This window comes from Paralichthys olivaceus, chromosome 20 (genome assembly GCF_024713975.1).
Source record: "Paralichthys olivaceus isolate ysfri-2021 chromosome 20, ASM2471397v2, whole genome shotgun sequence".
Lineage (NCBI taxonomy): Eukaryota > Metazoa > Chordata > Actinopteri > Pleuronectiformes > Paralichthyidae > Paralichthys > Paralichthys olivaceus.
In genome coordinates this window covers 3502424-3522310 of record NC_091112.1, presented here as the reverse complement: position 1 = coordinate 3522310, position 19887 = coordinate 3502424, and the positions used below count along the sequence as shown (strand labels likewise).

General features: G+C 41.4%; 2 protein-coding genes across 10 annotated transcripts; one reads left to right on the top strand and one right to left on the bottom strand.

Moving 5' to 3' along the window:
- Window positions 1–643: 643 nt before the first annotated feature.
- On the bottom strand, window positions 644–7491 carry mbpa (myelin basic protein a). Of its 7 annotated transcripts, XM_020104399.2 has the most exons (7): window positions 7186–7491; window positions 5697–5792; window positions 5213–5239; window positions 4084–4104; window positions 2499–2582; window positions 2371–2391; window positions 644–1724 (listed from the first exon to the last, which is right to left on the bottom strand). In XM_020104399.2, the coding sequence occupies exons 1-6, from the start codon at window positions 7474–7476 to the stop codon at window positions 2389–2391; spliced, it is 522 nt and encodes a 173-aa protein (XP_019959958.1). In that variant the 5' UTR covers window positions 7477–7491; the 3' UTR covers window positions 644–1724; window positions 2371–2388. The 7 variants fall into 7 exon arrangements, with proteins under 7 accessions (XP_019959958.1, XP_019959955.1, XP_019959959.1 ...); XM_020104396.2 differs by lacking the exon at window positions 2371–2391; XM_020104400.2 differs by lacking the exon at window positions 4084–4104.
- A 1372-nt stretch (window positions 7492–8863) lies between these two features.
- Window positions 8864–18316, top strand: galr1a (galanin receptor 1a). 3 transcript variants are annotated; one of them, XM_069516694.1, is made up of 7 exons: window positions 8864–9608; window positions 10217–10387; window positions 13310–13504; window positions 13585–13722; window positions 14888–15538; window positions 15993–16058; window positions 16514–18316. In XM_069516694.1, exons 3-7 carry the CDS (start codon window positions 13493–13495, stop codon window positions 16862–16864), a joined length of 1218 nt encoding a protein of 405 aa, XP_069372795.1. In that variant the 5' UTR covers window positions 8864–9608; window positions 10217–10387; window positions 13310–13492; the 3' UTR covers window positions 16865–18316. The 3 variants fall into 3 exon arrangements, with proteins under 3 accessions (XP_069372795.1, XP_069372794.1, XP_069372793.1); XM_069516693.1 differs by lacking the exon at window positions 13310–13504 and having other exon boundaries at window positions 14894–15538; XM_069516692.1 differs by lacking the exon at window positions 13310–13504.
- The last annotated feature ends 1571 nt before the right edge of the window (window positions 18317–19887 follow it).

Sequence of the window (19887 nt, the reverse complement as noted above, 5' to 3'; positions counted from 1 at the left end):
AAGCACAACCTGATGTAAATTCACCAGCTTCATGTTGGGATTAACGTCTGAAAGAGAAGATCGACCTCCAGAGGATGTTCTCTTTTTATTTTTGGAGCATGGGTTGAGTCAGGATCTCAGTAATTCAGCTGCTCAGTGAATCTATTGATTTCCATTACTGATTCGATTGCAGACGTTAATTATAGTGTCAAATTTATCTTATATATTATTATTTACTTTTCTTATATGGACTTTTCACCGTCGACCCGTCAGGACCTGCAGATAAAAACTAGCCTAACATGTTCATTAATGTGCATTGTCCCTTTTATATAAGTAATAGTAAAAACTAAATACAGATTTTGGTTTCATACCAGTATTTATCTATTTGAGTTCACTTTCATAGTAAATTTGATTATTAGTGTAATTTGAATGCGTTTAATTTGGTTTGAGTGGCAGCTCCTCTTTACAGCCTCTGTCTGAAACACAGTTTTAGTTCCTGTCTCGTTAAGCCCCGCCCTCATGTTGGTCCGCTCTGTTGTGATTGGTCGACCACTTCCAACCAGCGACGGTACGTGTCTCCTAACTTATATTTAGGGTTTGTAAAGTTTGTCGTGTCTCATTGCCTCGGAAACCCAGAAATGTAAATAATGTCAAGTCAAGAGAATTTTCAAATTTTAACTAAGAGACGACAAAAGATGTTTATTTCCAGTTAGGTTGAACATTAAAAACCAAGAGTTTTACATAACGTGGAAACACAACACTCAGTTTTCTGCTCCTGTAGCACCAACATGTCAGCAACCTCAGAAAAAGACGTCTTTACGACACAGTTAGAGCGAACTCACAAACAGATCGTGTACAAACGAGAACCGTGATCCAATTCACTATGAACACAAAAGAAAATGACCATTATACCTCAGAACATTTAAAATCAACTTCCCGTCCTTTAGCACGAAAACTCCTGCTGCTCCTCTCGCTGCTTCCGCCTTAAAACACTTACGATCCCACCATCGACTCAAACAAGCCTTTCAAAATAAAACACAAACAACATTAAAACCTCAAACTTAATATAAGACGCAAACAGATCACGTACAATAATAATAATAATAATAATAAATGAGATGATGCTAAAGCTACTATGTGGGACCAGTTGTATTTACACTTGTGTTATTATCAGTGCATTTAAAAGGGCATTTTCATTCTTCTCATTTGACAAACTGTACATGTTTAATAATCCCAAACAAAGCTGTTATATAAAAACAATATCAAGTACAAATCAAGCACAAGCAGAAGCTCACTTTGTGGAGACGTCCCGTGTTTTTGGTTGGTGTGAGCGGAGGAAGCAGCGAGATACAAAAAGCGTCACTCGTGTACAAAATGCAGACGACGAATAGAAAATCAGACAGCAGACAGTGGCACCATCAGAACAACGTGATTTTTACAGTCGGATATTTAAGTTAAAGCTTTGCCAAACCTGTCATAAACAAATTATAAAGACAAGATACCCGGATTAAAAGGAGAACAGACCCCAGAGAGTGAAGTCTACACAGTGTCAGTGTCTAAAGATTCACAAAGCTTGGTGTTAGTGAGTTAAAGTTTCTTGAGGTTGTGAGTCCGCCGCCGCCTGCTGATCTGTGTCTCCTCCCTCGTCTCGTCCCATCGGCATTGGGTCTGTGGTTTGGTCCTCGGCGGAGAGCTTAGAAGATGGTGCTCCAGCGTTTGGGGGGTGGACGGGACTTGGTTTCTCCCTGGAGAGAAGAAGAAGAAGAAAAAGAGAAGAGTCTATTTTCTGTCTGGCGGCTATGAGAAATCTGTGGGATGGGGTTTCATGAAAGTCGATTTGATTGTCAAGTGTTTCTTGAGATCCACTCTGAAAGTTCCCCCTCAGAAGAGTCGAGGTAGATGACGTGTGTGTGGGAGATTTAATAGATGGGTTTATGAAAATGTTGCTCTTCGGTTTGTTAGTTTATTACGATGACAGGCTGCTGTGAAAAGCATCTGGATGAATTAAAATAATATAAACAAACTGAAATGATGAATCTTTATGACCTCTGCCAAGGAGGTTATGATGTCGCCCCTGTCTGTTTGTTTGTTTCGATCCAGATTACGCAAAAACAACTGAACGCATTCCCACGAAACTTGGTGGAAGGACGTTGTATACTTTAGCAAAGAACTCATTTAATTTTGGTACAGATCCGGCTTTTAACACTGTGAGATTTCCCCCATTTTCCTGGGGAATAATTCACAGATCTTGATGAGAAGAATCAGCCACATTCAGATGGATGATATCCACGAGTCTGTGTAATTCCGTGCAGCTCAATGGAATCGAAGGGGACTGTTCGGCCTTGGCGGAGGTATGTGCTCATTCTAAAATTGCATTGATTCATTACTCACTGATCTCTGATGGGAGCATCACTGTTGCATTTGGGTAAACACAGACAGGGGAAGATTTCTGATGAGCTCCAGTTTTATTGATATATAAAAAAAGAGGAGATTCAGATGTGAACGTGCAGTGAGCTCACCAGGTTGAAGAGTCTGGACAGTGTGCTTTGGTCTCTGCGTCTCCTGACCGGCGACTTTGCGCTCTCGGCACGTGGCGACGAGGCCTAGAAAAAGATGGTCTGTAAGCACAGATGTGGACCTGAGGCCGTGGCCTGAAAGCACGTCTGCTGCTTTCGGCACCGTTTGACCTTTTTCATGCAGACGTTTAATTCATTTTACATCGATGGGACCTTTTTTCTCTTTTACGAGACGGGACACATTTTTGCCTCAGATCATCATCGACGTCCCACAACAAAATCCCAAATGTAGAACCAGTGCTTGAATTACAGAGAGCAGACGTATGGATGTTGTTGGACAAAAAAAAACACATATCCACAAATCACACAAAAATATAAGAATTTCTGCATACATCCTTAATAATGCACTTTTTGTACGTTTATCTCTTTTTACCAGACCAATTTAAATCTTGTAAATCTACAGAGGTAAATATAAATGTGCTCGTTGACTGCTCTGATTTCCAGGCTGCCTCTTTGTTTTCTTTTTCAAACTATCCCCCGTTTAATTTCATTGGATTCAACCTTTTAGTAATTGGATCTATTTTTTCACTGGGTTTTAAAGTGCTTTACAAGCTGAATTTCCCCTGTGGACAATAAACCGAATCGATGTGACTGCTTTGTAATAACAGAAACTCTAGAAATTGTGGATTTATCAAAAGGTCGTTTCGAAATAATCAAATGTTTTAGTGATTTTTGAAACGGAACAAAAAGTGCAGGTATGTGGTTTCTCTGCCACAGCAGCGATGTGGAGGGAAAGAAAGCTGGGAGAGAAGAACGTGAACACGTGACAGGACCGGATTCACATGACAACAACCTTTAGGGGAAGGAAAACGTCTGACAAGAGCGAGTTAGAGTCCGCAGTGAACCGACTGACACAGACGTGAGAGGACGTCAGAGGACACATATGTCTCACAAGAAGGTGGGGAGCCAAAACATACGGATGAGTGAGTCATCTCTGGCACAGAGGAGGTGTAGGTGTTAAAAGAAAACTAGAGGTGTGAAAGAAAAGAGGAAGAGGAGGAGGAGACAGATGCAGGCCAAGAGGTCCTAAGAGAAAATGTTTACCGGTTGTGGTTCATAAAAAGCTGAGCAGTTTCAAAGTCATCCAGAAGCAGCGAGTCGCTCTGGATTCAAGCAAAGAAGGGGGGGGGGGGGGGATTAAAATCTATCAGATTTACTCTGAGCCAATAATCAGAGGTCGCAGAAATCAATCAGCTCTTTATTTGTTGATTGACAGATCACCGCTCAAGCTCCGTGGCCTCGAGTGAATGATCAGCTCTCGTTTGAAGAATGTCTCGATTCCAAAAGTGTAAAAAGATATTTCTCTTCAAGGAAAGCAGCGAAACACAAAGCGAGACTGAACAAGAGTGAGGGTTAGGTAACAGGTGCACTGCAGACAAAGGAGCTCTCCACGGGATCATTGTTCTCACACACACACACACACACACACACACACACACACACACACACACACACACACACACACTCAGCGGTGCACTCAGAAGTCGGGCTTTTGTTCCATTGCAGAAGGAAAGACTGAATGACGTACCAAGCCCAAGACATCTCTCCACTGGACATGAAAAAGAAACATACAGTGACATGATGAGATGAGCGACAGTGAGAGCGTGATTGCTCCGCCTCAACACAGCGAAGAACAATCTGGATACAAACATGACATCATCAGATTAGACTCAATGTGGGGGTGAACGCGAGTAATGTGGGCAGACTTCCATTGTTGATGTTAAATAAAAACCACACGTATGCGTGAATGTAAATATTTCAGTTTCCTGTGTGATGGCAGCAGCTCACAAACCTTTTCAGTCACTTGAATAATTCTTGGTGACCAGAAAAGCCAAAAGTATTCAACTCCTGTATTTTATATAATTTATATATTATCAACGTGACCGACTGAAGAGTCCCGACCCCTCGTTTGGGAACTTTGCACATAAACCAAACATTTACATCATAAGGTTTCAAGATCCCCAGAGGATGAATCCAGTAACAGTTTCTCAATTACTCCGTAAACTGTCACTACAACTGTAAAATGGATTACAAGTAAAAAGTCGTTAAATGGTTGTTATTATTGTTTTTTATGATATTTAAGTAAATGCAGGAAAATGTTAGTTTAGAGCTTCTGGGAGGAGGGGGAGGAGTATCGTCCCTTTAACGACACGTTAACTCATCAACATGCGGTTAAGCTCGTTAAATCATTATACTTGAGTTAAGCTGTGTAAGAAGTTAAACACATTTTTATAGCTAATAAGAAATTATGAATATTTCGTCAACAGGAAATGTTAGCATGCTAAACTATGACGGTAAACATGCTATTATGTTAGAATTTTAAGAATGCTGTTATTGTACTTGAGCATCTCTCATGTTAATTTGGTCGTGTTGATTTCGGTTAAATTCGTGAATGAACAGGGAGCACGAGTTCTTGTCACTTTCAATGCCACCACTAGATGGCACTAAAACCCCACATTTTCAAATCATCGGTTAACAAACCGGAAACAGGAAACCTTGAAAACAAAACGTCTTGACAAAATGCAGCCACGGCCGTTTAGAAATATAGTGAGGAACATTAGTAAAGACCAGGAAGTGAAGTACGAATATAATGATCTCTGTGTCGTAACCCCGCCTCTGGACTGACCAAAACAGAAACTGTGAAAAATGTGACTCACCCTGGATTTAGGACGAGGAGAGGAAACCTGAGAAACACCAAGCGACACAGTGACTGACTGCACAGCAGGAAAATAACATCAACACACTTTGAAATAAACAAAGAATTCAGCCGCTGATTGAAACCCCCCCCCGTTCCTCTCTGTACCATGATGTGAATGAGGGAGTCACGATGGTGAAGCAGAGGAAACTGGGTTAGTTCGCTGTATGTGAAACACTGCTGCAGGTTTGATGCCGAGAGACGTCAGTAAAAGAAAACACTGACAATTCAAAACTAATATCATGTAAATGGAAGAAAATAAGTTTGTTGTGTTCTGACTAACGCCACAGTTTACATTTGAAGTTTATTATTTGGCTAAAACTTCAGGATGTTAGCATGACGCCACAAAATGACTTCATGTGCACGGTTAAATGTTTGTAAACCACTGATATGAGCTGTTGTGCAATATCCAATAACACAAATCTAAAAAAAAACCAAACACTTACAATGCTCCTGAAGAAATGCACCACAGCGTTTTCATTGGTCCGGCGGCGAGCGGAGGATTGTTGGGGCGAGGAGGCCAGGTGACCCCGGAACGACCCCTGTGAAGAACGGAGATCAAGTATATGTTTATCACAGACTTTCCTCTCTGGTAGCAGACGGGACATTTTGTGAACGATCTCATTTAAGGTCGTTTTAATAAGTGTTTATTTCCTGGTAATTTTTTTCTTAGTTATTTGATGCTATGAAAACAGCTGAGAAAAGTGCATCAGACGTGTCGGGCTTAATATTTGCACAACAGGAGAAAGTGGAGCTGCATCGTCCATCCTTACAAACGATACAAAACATCACAAACTCAAATGATGTGAAATCAAACAGAAATCCTATCAATACAAATCAGGTTTTTACTTTTTAACTTTCGAGAGCAGCATAAAAAAGAGCTTGGTAGCTTGAAGTTCTTTCCTGAACGTTCACCCTCCCCCGCCTCGTGATATATTAAGTACACGATTTCTGAAGGTCTTACAGAGTGTTTGGTCTCAGCAGGTGCGAGTGAGAAACCATATGAAGCAGGCTGCACACCAGCGAGGCCGAGGAAGGACTAAATGATGAAAGCTCTGCACGTTTCGACAGTTAAAGACGATTAAATACGATTAAATACGGAAAAAGAAGCAGCGTGAACGAAGTTGTCAGTGTGAAGCCACATTTAGGAGACTCTGTCACTCAGTGTGACACGATGCACACACGCAGGGTTTTTCTTAATGTTTCATCAGAGCAAATGTGCAGAAATAAAGCTGAGAGTCTAAGTATAGTAAGTATAGCATATAAAGTATAAGCCTGTAAAAATATTTCCCTCGACAAACAGTCAAGTGCATTAAAGTGTGAGTACGACATTCTGCGTCCACACAGAAAAACAGGATGAAGGGGGCGAGTTGAGAGTCGCTCTGACGGCCACTCTCATCACAGAGCAATGACTCTTAAATCTTAAAAGAGGCTTAAAGGGTCAAAGGTTGGGAAATAAAATAATTTGTTCCTCTTCTCAAGTTATAATTTAAATTATAATGTGGGATGCGATTTAATTGTAAAATTAAAATTTTCTAGAGATTACTTTCCAGAAAAATCACTCTGTATTTACTTTTCTTGTCTCGTCTCGATGAAGGAGAATCTTCCCAAAAATAGACAAATTGGTGTCTAACTTGAAATTTAGTTTTATAAAATCAAAATATGAAGTTTTGAACTGGGGGAGTGAACCATCAACACTGGGCGCAGCAATGGAAGACTGAATAATTCTAAATGGAATTGATAATATTTAATATCATCATTGACATACATGGTGAAGCTGAAATATTGATCTTGAGTCTTGGGTTTAAAACTAAAACCAGAGTTGCAAAGAAATATTACGGAACCCAGCACTGAAAACCAACTTTGAACAGAAGTCTACTTAAAGTTAAAGTTAATCTGACAAAGAAAACTTTTCTTTCAAATTTCGATGCTCACCTTGCTCCTTTTCTTTTTGTCTCCCCCAAAGAATTTGCTAATCTGATCCATGAGTCCAGGGTTCTTCTTTTTCCTCCCGAGCCCGAATGCGCTCTGCCCTGAGCTGCTCGCCGTAGCCATGCTGGGTGTAGCTGAGGTTGGGTGGGGTTGGCCGATGTCTAATTGCTCAGTCGTCCTCTTCCTGTCTCCAGTCCACGGCCCACAGCTCTCAGCTCCGTTTGCAGCCTTTCTGACGCTCGGGGGCCGTCTTTGAAGGTGTCGTCCCAGCAGTCTCGGGGCACCATGGGACATGAGGTCAGGTTCTGGAGGGGTGGGGGGTGGGGGGTGGGGAGGGGTTGCAGCGGTGTGGTCCACAGCACTGGCTCGCCTCCAGGCATTCTTTGGAGCTTCAGTGGCTTGTGTCAGTCACTGCCGCCCTCCGCACGCATGGGCCCAGCCATTGTTCCTCTCCTCATCTGCCTCACCCCAACCACAGGGACAACAAGGCTCATCTCTGAACTCACGGCCTGATGCAAAGCAGCCGCCGCACTGAGACGCCTTTGTTGAAATCGGCCTCATGCATCTTGTTAATGGATCGTGTTTAGGTTGGACGTGGAGTCGCACAGATTAACATATAGAGCGGCACCGAAGAAAAAGAGTGATGTTGTCAGACAAAATGAACCCGTGGGGACTTTGCATGTTTGGATTTTCTTTTTCTTTTTCATTCTGAAACCAATGAAACACTCATTTTCACGAGTTTCTAGTTTTTTGTATTTAAAATGTGACCAAACTTAATTCTTTACTGTGTCAATGGTTATATTAGGTTTGTCATTCAAACCCAACATAATGCACCGATGCAAAAACATTTTAATGTCAAAAAAACAATGGTTTTATCGTCTGTTTGTTAAAATAACCAAAGAAAGACTTTTCAAAGACTTCAGATCTGCACTTCCACAAACAAATGTTACGTGTTGACTGTGTGATGTGGATAAAAAGTGACCTTGAGTGAGGACTGTTGTGTTTGAGAGTTTTCTCATTAATCTGCAGAGAACTTTCACTTCTTCAGCAGCAAATCCCAACGCTACAAGAAGTCGTGGATGTGTTGTCCCATTCAGTGTCCGATAAACAAAGAAACATCTGTTGCAGGATACGTTTTGTCAGAAAACACCCATGCAGCATCAGAATATTCATATTTCAGAACAGGAGGCTTTTTGTTATTGCTCCATTTTATTTCAAGTCTGAAACTTTTAGGAACCAATAAAGTGACGGATTCCTTTGTTTTCATATTACTGCTGATCTCCAGCTGACATAGATGCAGGTTGTCACGGCGCCAACATACAGGAAATATTTAAAAAAACTGTTTGATGATCAGCTCCTTAAAGGTGGAGCTGTGACACAGGAAAATAAATTCAAAGATTGTTGGTAAAAGAGAAGAAAGGAAAAAGGTTCATTGTGAGCAAGGGCCTCTGGAAAGATCCAACATGGCTGCTCAGTTCCCTGAATAAACCAAGTAAGATGGGGATAAACTCAGAGACCGACGTGTTTGTCCGTTTTGATCTTACACACAGTGCCCTGTCTGTTCGGCCTGCAGGGCCCAGCCTCAGCGCAGCACCCACGGGACTCACAGAGGTAGGGTGCAGGAATCCAGGGAGTGGGATGACCACACAGCTTGTGCCCTCGCGTCCAGAAGAGTCTTGGATTTGTTCCTGAGGCTGGAAGGTCGAGGACGAGCGCGGGGAAAACAATAGCGGCCATGGATGAGAGCTGTGGGACACAAACACGGGAGATATCCTCGAACCCCGAGAGGAATGTTGATCTAGACCAAGACGCCCACTCAGAGAGGCAGCTGAATATCTATCTGCTACTGAAGAGAGGGAGAGAGAAAGAAAGAAAGAAAGAAAGAAAGAAAGAAAGAAAGAAAGAAAGAAAGAAAGAAAGAAAGACTGTCAGATCACATGTGCAGAAAATTGTTTATATTTCACAGTTTGTGAAATCTGTGAGTGATGCACAGATGCAACTGCTGAACAGGAAGGTTCCCACAAATTAAAGATGAGCATAGATAATGTTTCCCTTTATGCAAAATATAATAAATATAACACACTGATCATTAAACCTGCAGTTCAGTCAAAACATATATATTACTGTCATCTGCATAGAATCAATCTGTACAATAACATTTCTTGTACCACTTTACTTTTTGAGAGACTTTTGATTTGTCTTGACACAATATTGGGATTTTTTTTTGAATGGGTGGAGTTTTCGATGTTTGGATTTTAACTTCAGTATTTTGTATTTCCTGTTTTACTTTGAAGTTACCTTGTGTGTCTCTTGCAAATGTACTTCCTGTCTTTGTCCTGTTTCCTGTTTCCTGTGTCTCACCTGAGTTAAATGTCCTCTCTGTGCTGCTCGCTCTGCTTTGTCAGTTTGTTGGTGTCTTCAGTTTTGTACGTTTGGATCTTTGTTTGCTGCAGATCGAACTGTGAGCCTGTGGTGGTTGATTTAATCACATTTAATCTTCCTTTACTAAGTGCTGTTTGGTTTGTTTTTTCTTGGATCGGCTAAAAACTAAAATGTGACACTGTGTTAAAAAAATGCTCTGTCTTCCAAAATATTCAGCAGCGAAACTGACGAACAGTATTTTGAATCCCAGGTGCTTTGATTCTCTTTGTGTTTTTCCCTGTAGTGAAAACTAAAACAAGTTTTTAACCAGGAAACCAGTTTTTCAGAGGCCGACATTACTGAGAGTATTGAAAAATACATTGTGTGTCCTGTCACTGCTTCCCATTAAAAGCTGGTTTGAAAAAGTTTTGACGTGAAGCAGCAGCAGTGAGAAAAGTTTTTATTTATTTTAAATATCGGAGGATGAACAACAGGAAGATCTTTTGAGGGATTCAAGGGACTTTGGGGGCTGCAGGGAAAAAGGGATTTTTTTTGCGGTGTGTTATTTTAGGTGGTTTCCGACCATGGTGTCGTCGCTGTTTCCTGAAAATAACTAAGGTGGTTCCCACAAAATCATCATTACTGTTCCCTCGTGTGTTCTCTGTCCTCTCAGCTCGGGGGGGGGGGGGCCTTGCGGTGCCTCCCCCGTCAAACAGCCGTGGCCCCGGATGACCTCTTCGTATCTCATCCAGTGCTCGCAGCCTGTAGATGACCACACAACTGTGATGATGCGCAGCAGCTGATGTCACCGTCCAGTGGATCCTCAGGCTCAAGGAAAGACACGGTACTTCCTCACGATGTGATGATTTACGTTTGATAAATCATGATAAAGAAAGAATAAGTCGACCTGTTCCTCGGAAACTTTCAGATTTTCTGAGGTTCCCATTGTGTGAGCGATAGGATCATCTGTACAATGTGAGTGTGTTTCCCCCTCCGTGTGTCCTCACAGCGATTCTTCTGCCTGATAAACAACTCAACACAAATGTCTTACTGGTCCAACGCCAGTGATTCCATCAACACTTGGCCAAAGCTGCCGCTCAAGGCTCGAGCATAATGCCGTCATTTGTTTAGCAACTCAACAATATCATGCTCTCTTGTTTCCAACAGCAGTTATTTTTGAGCCGCTGCTGCTGTAAATAGAGAATCGCTGCAAACGAGGGCGCAGGGGAAATTAAATATTTCAGATTTTTAAATGTAAAAAAAAAAACCTAGTTAAGGATCTTTTGTCTTATTCACTAATTAAAGAGCGCTCTGCATAATGTATTTATTTACTGTTCATGCAGTCACATCCTGCTTTTTCACATTCATTTTTCAGTTGAAGGAAATTTCTGCTGTGCGTTGAATGTGTGGAACAAACACGGACATGGAACAAATGTTATCTGCAGTTGCTTCAGTGGTGCAGCTCAGTGATCACGCACAGAGTGTAGTGTGTCTGTGTGTGTGTGTGTGTGTGTGTGTGTGTGTGTGTCAGACCGTGCTGAACTTGTAGGAGCTGCTGCTGACACTGAGCACACACATTAATATCTGCAAATAAATGTTTAAAAAGACCTCTGGCTCCAGACAGCATCTGAAAGCAGAGCAGTTTGTCCCAGCTCTCGCCTCAGTGTCACTCTCAGAAAGACGAATCACTCTGAAATGACACGAGCGCTCATGCAAACCTCCGTCACTCCCTCTACTGCTGGTGCAGGGAATCACAGCAAGAGGCTGCACAGCCCCAGACTCCCTGCAGGAGAAACCCACTCAGTCCCACTGAGACTGTTAATTCACTTTTGTGGTGATTAAACACGTCTCTGACTCACAATCTCAACAGAAACCTCGACTCGATTTAAGATCTTTAAAGGTTCAGTGTGTGGGATTTTGTGGCATCTAGTGGTGAGCTTGCAAATTGCATCCAGCTCACTACCCCTCTGTGATTCTTGGACCAATGTTATAGTTGAGGATTCATTCAGGTTGTATTTGTAATATAAAGTTATTTAGTAAAATGGGGCTTTTAAGTCTCAGTTTCCCGACTCCACAGTTCTGAGACAGAAAAGACTGAAGCGAACTTGAAGAGAATCAGACTCTAGACTGATTCTCAGCGTCTGCGTCTCCGTCACTGATAAACAAACGTCATGATCTGACTTGGTGTTTGTGAAATGAGGGCAGACAGCTGACCAGAACAAAACAGAACAAACACCTGGGCCTGTCGCAGCTAAATCACCCAAACGGCAACGTAAGGCTCGCAGCTACTTTGCAGACAGGGTAAACCCATTTTCAAATTATTGGGGTAAATGGATGTGCTGTTGCTCTGGTCTCTGCTCGTGGCTCAGTGTCATGGCAACTACAGGTCTGACTCAGGTGGGAGCGCAGGGGCTAAACACCTGAGAGGGAGAGCAGCCGGGTCCAAAGCAGCTTATCTCCTCGAGGCTCTAATAGGGTCGGTAGAGGGAATCCCAGAGGAGGGATGGGGATGATACAGCGACACTGGGTTTGTGGTCTGATATCATGAAATCACAGATTCAAAGCTGAGACGGAAATTCAAACGTCACATTTCGGCTCTTTAACGGTTAATTAGTCTGTGGAGGAAACGTTAATGTCTCACGCTCCACAAAGAAAAGATCTCTCTTTTAAGTCAGTTTTATTTATAGAGCACAAAATCAATAATTGATCTCACACAGAAAATACACCTTAAAAGCTCAGATATTTGTGAGGAAGAGGGAAAACTTTGACATATGATAGATTAAAAGAAGAGGAAGAGGAGGAAACGACAAACTGAAGGATAATAAAGTACCACAACTGATCTGCCTCACAATGATCTCACAGTCTTTTGTAAGTCCATGAACACAGAATACACGTGAAGCTGACATTTCTATAAATCAACAATTAAAATTTGACCTTCGAGCCGGTGGCATGAGATGAATCGGACGATCACAAAAGCTACATTAATGTCTTCATATGTTTCTACATTTATTTATCTATATATTTAATTAATAAATGTAGAAATAAATAAACATATATAAAATAATAAATGAATTAAAAAAATATAATGTAAATTAATGCAAAAATAAATAAATGTAGAAATAAATGAATGAAAGTAAAATCGAGAAACAAATTATAATTTTCACTAGAAATAAAGATTTAAATTCTTTTAACATAAAAAAATAAACAATAATAAATAAATACATAAATAAATAGAATAAAGAAAAAAATGATACATAAATAAATAAAGTATAAATTACCAGATAAATATAGATTTACAGAAACAAACTTTTAATTTATAAATAAATGAATAGCATTGCTTCACCAGCCGTAAGTGTTTTGATGCATTTAATTATTTATCTCTGCATTTATTTATTCATCCGTACTGAACAATGAGCTGAAACTCACTTTAAAGCTCCGCTATAGGAGGACGATTCAGTTTCAAGTGTCTTGTAGAAGGATTGTGTTTATTTGCACTTTAGTTTGGCCGTCGATGTCTTCGTATGTGGATTGGAACGACAATTACGTATCCTTGAACACTGAACCTTGAAGTAACACCAGAAAAACATCAACACACTCAACTGAGACTGACGGTCGGCACGTATCTGTTGAGTTAGACGCAGATGTGAGAGATGAAACCTCACATCAAAGTCAAACATGAGATGAACTGTCCGTGGTCCTGAAACAGTCGGCGCCTTCCGGACGTAACAGGACATTTATCTTTCTCTGTTTTTCAAATCACGTCAAGATCCTGCAGGAATGGCTGATACATCTCTGGGATGATCGGACGCCGTCTCCAAGCTTCACTCTGTCTTCCCCCCGCAGTAGAAAGGGGGGGGGATAACATATCGGTCGATGAAGTGAAGAGTCACCATGGAAACTTCAGACTGCTTCAGGACACGAGCTGAGAAACCAATTACAAAACAACGCCATGCCCCTAGAAGTATAATAACTCAATGATTGAAAAAAAAAAAGAAAAAGAAGGGAGATATAATGACTGTCATCTCCTTCTCTTATCCGCAGGTTTTCATCAGCGAAGGAGTAAAGAGTTGTAGAATCAACGCCAGTAAATTAAGCGGACGTGTAAACGATGAGAGCTGGAGCTCACGATCACAATCATCTGAGGACAACTGGAGAGATAACATCAGCCTCTGCTCTCAGGTTACATGCAATGTGCATCATATTTGTTGTCATGGTTGTCTCTCCGCGGTGGTCTGCCTGAGATTCACATGTTTTAATAATGATAATACAGCTGTTGCCAGATGTGGTCAGAGCAGCTCAATAACAGAGACTGAGAGAAGGGCTGAGGGCGATCGATGAAAAGGAGGAACCCTTTCTCTGCCGGCTCCGACACCTTCACTCGTTTAATCGAGACTCATTTTATAAGATTTGAATCAAAAACGCTCTGGAGTTTTAGTTTCTTGAACCTGGAAGATATCAGAGGTTGTCCGTCTGCGACGCTGTTAAATCACCCGTCGGTTTCTGAGCTGCCGTCTTGAGGCATCAGGTTTGACATTTTGTCCGACGCCATCTTTACAAATGAACATCAGGTTTCAGGTTTTGGCTTCACTTTACAGACCCGGAGTCTACGTCCATTTTTATTTCCAGGTGATGATCCCGACTGAAATATCTCAATCATGTTCTCCAGAGTGTGATGCCTTGTGACATGTGTTGTGTGTAATTTTAGAGAAAGGGGGAAATTTCAATTCACTGCCATGAAATATCTTTAATTTAGCGCCACCATCTGGTTTGTGAAGACATTGACTTATAACAAATTCTGCTGCACCCTACATTTCCCAAGATGCAACTCGTTAACTGGAAACCTCCCCCTGCACCTTTAAACTCCACACGCTCCCAGTTTATACCAACAACCGTTCAATTATAGATTTTATAGGTTTGATTTAAACCAATGATTTAATAAAAGTGTTGATATTTAAACGGAAAGAAAAGAAAAAGTACATTATAATAAAAAACACAAAGCCACACTTCTAAATTCTTGCATTTTCGCAGTGGAAATTGATTTCAGGTAAAACGATAAGTACTTTAAAACTAAAGTGAGACTGAGTGGTTAATGAACTTGTTGTGTTGAGTCCTTGTGGATCAGAGGGTTGTTTAATTCCCCTCTGACTGGCTGCAGGTTACTTACTGGAAACAGTGGACAGGTATTGGTGGGATCTGCTGCGCACAACATGGTGACGTTTCCTATGGAGGCAGGGAGCAGCGTGCACATGCATGAGCTGCTCCTCCTCAGTCTGAGCTCCATGTGGAGGAAACGCTTCTTTTATATTAACATGTAACTCCTCTGCACTCATTTAAACCCATGGAGCTCCAGGTGGAGAACCAGAGTCATGTGCCCGTGGACACCAGCACCGTGAAGCTGCCTGCTAAACTCATTCTGGGGATGGGTGTAGATAACTTCATCTCCCTGCTCATATTCGGATTGATTTTCATCCTGGGTGCGCTCGGGAACGCGATGGTGATCACGGTGCTGGCGCGCAGCAAACCGGGTCAACCGAGGAACACGACCAACATCTTCATCCTGAACCTGAGCGTGGCGGACCTGTCCTACCTGCTCTGCTGCGTCCCCTTCCAGTCCACCATCTACATGCTGCCCACATGGGTGCTGGGCGCCTTCATCTGCAAGTTCATCCACTACTTCTTCACCGTGTCCATGCTGGTCAGCATCTTCACCCTGTCGGCGATGTCCGTGGACCGCTACGTGGCCATCGTGCACGCCAGGAAGTCCTCGTCGATCCGGGTGGCGCGCCACGCCATGCTCGGGGTGGTGTTGATCTGGACCCTGTCCCTGGTGATGGCGGCTCCCGTGGCGCACTACCAGAGCATCGTGGAGAGGGAGGACAACACCACGTTCTGCTGGGAGGTCTGGCCCGACCACCAGAGGAAAGTCTACGTGGTGTGCACCTTTGTTTTCGGATACCTCCTGCCGCTCTGCCTCATATCTGTCTGCTACGCAAAGGTGGGTGCGCAAGAATCCACAGTACTGGCGGATTTTACGCATGCATGGGAACAAACTGCATATTTGCTTGTGCCCAAAGTTTGATTTAATTTAAGTTAATTTGATCTACAGTCTTTTTAAATTCATTCAAGATGCTTCAAATTACGCACAATCATAGAAATCAGTTCCCTCTGATTCAAGATCCATGAATTAGACAAATGGATGGATAAATAGATGGATAGATAGATAGATTGATAGATAGATGAATGGATAGACAATTAGATAGATGGATAGATAGAAAGATGAATGGATAGACGGATAGACAGATTTTAGTTTTTCAATAAAGACACCTTTAGAGGTGATAGATAGATAGAAGGATAGATAGAACATGAGACACTATACAATATGTAAAAATGTAGATGCAACTTTACAAAATATAAACAAATATTTTAACTTCATGTCTTTGTTATTTCAGGTTTTAAAATATCTGCACAAAAAGCTGAGAAACGTCTCCAAGAAATCAGAGCTCTCCAAAAAGAAGGTTGGTGTGAGTTTTATTTTTCTTCTGTCTCCACGTTGGATCATTTTCAGGCTTGATGTTCAGTGATGAATTGTCGTGACTGAAGATGTTGGACTAACGTGAACGTGCTTCTCCTGTAACGACTGACGCCCTGTGATATAGTGCCGCCTGAAAGGAACGTGCACACAGTGCTCGCTGGGGAAAAACAGCTCTACAGAACTGAATATCAGTATAAACTAATTTATCTTATCGCATGATGTTTGTTAGAGTAAAGTCTAGTTAGAAAAATGATTTAGTGTCAAGAAAAGAAGAAAACAAGCCATAAAATGCATGTCTCATTTATCTGTTTTTATTTCATTTGATGAGGTTATATTACCCATCATTATCTCCCTGATTCGGCTCCTCCACAGACTTATATATTTGATCACATGACGTTATATTACCCGTCATTGTCTCGTCTGTTTCCTGCTGCACAGACGGCACAGACAGTCCTGGTGGTGGTGGTGGTCTTCTGTCTGTCCTGGCTGCCCCACCACATCGTGCACCTGTGGGTGGAGTTCGGCTCTTTCCCCCTGAACCAGGCGTCCTTCCTGTTCAGGATGGTGGCCCACTGCCTGGCCTACAGCAACTCCTCGGTCAACCCCATCATCTACGCCTTCCTGTCGGAGAACTTCAGGAACTCCTACAAGCAGGTGTTCCGGTGCCGGGCGCCCAGCGAGTGTCCCCTGAACGACACCAGGGACCTGCGCAGGATGGAGCCGCCGCTGTCCACGAACGTCAGCGTGGCTTACAAAGGTCACGACTCTCAGATCAGTAAAATGCTTTGATGACGTCCATAAAGATGCTGAGAGCAGCTCCTGTGGTTTTTATAGAGTCTGACGGTTTTTGTGAGGCTGCTGACGAGTATCCATAATAGAAATACGTTAACAGGTATTCTGTTTGCCACTACCTTTTGTTTTTCCATCGTGCCACCACCAAGAGGTTTGGTTTTGTTGCAGGACAAGAGTTTATTGTTTTCAGATAGCAGGGACAGACTGTAAACAAAGATGGACGACATGTCTCCACTTCGTCCTGCGGCACCAAAGTGAAGCTAAAATATCCCACATACAGGCTTCGAATCATTAATAACAAATTTACTGGAAAACTGAATAGTGTGATAAGAAATACATAAAATGAAAGAACCCACCTTTGACCTTTAAGTTTGGTCTGTGTCCCATACACTAACATGGAGGAGGCTGATACCACAGCCAGCCACCAGGGGGTGATCAAGATGATTTGGCTTCATTTTTGTTATGTCGACCATCTTTATTTACAGTCTGCAGGCGTGAACTTTAATTTCAAATTTAAGGCATGAAAATACCAAAATGTAATGAAAGGCTGTATTTATCAAAGATCTGTTACAGATAATGTGAATAAAGACAGAACACAATCATCTGTCTCCTGCAGTGAAGTTCAACTCTCATATAATCTTATAAAACTTTATTTTCAAGCTTCTTGTTGACACAAAAGAGCAAAGACTGTGGTGTTTCCACCAAATCCTTCGTCTAATGATTCAGTTTCTTTTTGTTAAACGAGAAAAGACGGATTCAAGTGCATTACATTTCACAACCTTTCATTCAGGCCTATTCATCATGACTCTGACAAATACAACTGGCTCTTTTCCCATAGAGTCGCCTCAGCCCCGATAGGCCGGGTTATTATGTACATACATTAGATTTATACCACAGAACAGCAGCTGCATGTACATTAGAGTAAATAGTACAGCATGTAAATGTCAGACAACTGTTCTGTCCTCGAAGACTAAACGCTGAAGGATAAATAAAGACCCTCGCTGGTTCACACCTGAGATTCCACAGAATGTTCACAGCAGAATAAACAGTGAGAGTCTCAATCTTTATTTTCCTGTCTGTTGTTCCCTGTTAGAGTCAGTGTCATAAGAGAAGCAAAGTGAGAAAATTATACAACTTCTTCAACTTTAAAACTACAGCTTGATTACAATGAGTTTGCTTGTGGACTTGCAATATGGATCCTGGATATTTTGGCTTCATTTCTGGATAGCGGGAAGAAGTGGAGCTCCGACGTTGGTCTTTTTTAACAGTCTCAGTTTCTTTGATTGAAAACAAATAAAAATAAAAACGAGGCCATTTGTAGGGTTTGTCCAGTTTCTCATTATTTTAACCCACATGCAGACAAATGCATCAGTTTTACTTTAAAGTCCAAGTGTTTTCATTAAGTGTATAAAATATTGTGAAGGAATAAATATTATTCCAAGCAATAAACAGATTACACAGTCTCTTGTCACTCGTGCTGGAGCCACAGCTGTATTCACTGAGCGGTACAGTTTGTTCTGATATTATCAGTTTTACCGGAACTGTTTCACTCGTCTCTCTGATCACAGATTACACATTATTCTCAGTTTATCCCCGAGGCTGAACCATTTCAAACAGGTGAAGCTCCTCCCTGCTCCGTCGTCCACGCCCCGCAGTCGCTATCATCCTGAAAACTGGAGCAGCTTCGATTACTCGCACTGAGTCAGAAAAGAGAGGATTTGCATATGAATCGGAGCTTTGTGTTTGCAAAAGAGATGAGTTAATGTGTGAAATTGAGATTTGCTGCAGAGGAGCAGTGCAGATAATAGAGGCTGTGTGTGAGAGGTGCTTTAAAACACATCATATTTTGTGCTGCACATAAAATCCCTCTGTTACATCAACAAGTTAAACGCTCAACACGACTTGTAAGTGCAGCTGTGATTAGTGAAGAGGAGGCTGTGGAGTCTCATTCAAACAGAAGGTGTATGTTTTATTATATGTTGTTGCGTTCACATTCAAGTTAATATTGGAACAGGGACTTTAAGTTATTTTCTATAAATAATAAATATGAGAGGAAAGATTTTAATCTCAAATGTTTCCTCGATGATTTTGCAGCAATTAGTGCTGAAAAAATTTACTTTATGTAACAGAACATAAAAATTAACAGTTAGCTTAAGATGAATAACACAAACCATTATTTTTATGTTAGCAAAATCAGAATTATTTACTTGAATTGACAAATGAATCATGTTTCCAGGCAGCTGTTGATTCTCACCCACATTTCACACATCAGTGGAAGCTAAAGTAGAAACTCCCACACTCTGCTGATGTTTCCAGATGTTTTCTATCACCTCTTCTTTGGAAGATGTGATACGTCTGTTTGCTGCTTTTCAATTCACACTTGGATTCTGTCTGAGAGGCTGAATAACATCTCTCAGTCTCATTTCATTTCTTTCCTCCTTCACAAACGACTCTGTTACATAAAACACTCGGGGAGATGTTATTAAGCTATTTTCTGTTTCCTCCAGGTGAAGGAGTGAATCTGTGTCGCTGTGACGCAGGACGGAGGAAAGAAGAGGTTGAGTTGAGATGAGATTTCATGAAAAGACCAAATCATCAATCTTCTTTTTTCTTCTTTTGATCTTCAGCCATGGATTTCATTTATTCCTGAGACATTTAACTGCTCCTGACGTCTTCAACCAAGAGTCACAGGACAGGAACAAGACCTCTTCTCTTCTCTTCTCTTCTCTTCATTTCTCATTGCTGTTCTAACAATCAAACAGCAGATGTCAGGCTTGTACAAGTGTTGATAGAGTCTTTCTTTCTATTCACATTATTCATTGTATAATTATTCTATATATTCTCTCTATCCCCCTCGTCTTTCTTTCTTTCTGTTTTTTTTGTCTATGAAATCACTAAATCTTTCTCTTCCTATTTTCATTTGTTACTATAATTTCTTTGTTTCTTTCTGTCTCTCTAATAATTATTCTTTTCGTTCTCAGTCTTTTATCCTTTTACTTTTTTCTCTTCTCATACATTCA

Bases quoted from the DNA above. Each gene is read 5' to 3' on its own strand.
- mbpa (XM_020104396.2), bottom strand. From the start codon at position 7,476: ATGTCCCATGGTGCCCCGAGACTGCTGGGACGACACCTTCAAAGACGG. The intron at 5,793-7,185 runs GTGAGCATCGAA...CGTTCTTCACAG, and splicing joins ACAAAAAGAAAAGGAGCAAG to GGGTCGTTCCGGGGTCACCT. The intron at 1,725-2,498 runs GTGAGCTCACTG...TCTTCTCTCCAG, and splicing joins TGTCCAGACTCTTCAACCTG to GGAGAAACCAAGTCCCGTCC.
- galr1a (XM_069516692.1), top strand. From the start codon at position 10,346: ATGTCACCGTCCAGTGGATCCTCAGGCTCAAGGAAAGACACG. The intron at 13,723-14,887 runs GTTACATGCAAT...AAACCCATGGAG, and splicing joins ACATCAGCCTCTGCTCTCAG to CTCCAGGTGGAGAACCAGAG. The intron at 16,059-16,513 runs GTTGGTGTGAGT...CCTGCTGCACAG, and splicing joins CAGAGCTCTCCAAAAAGAAG to ACGGCACAGACAGTCCTGGT.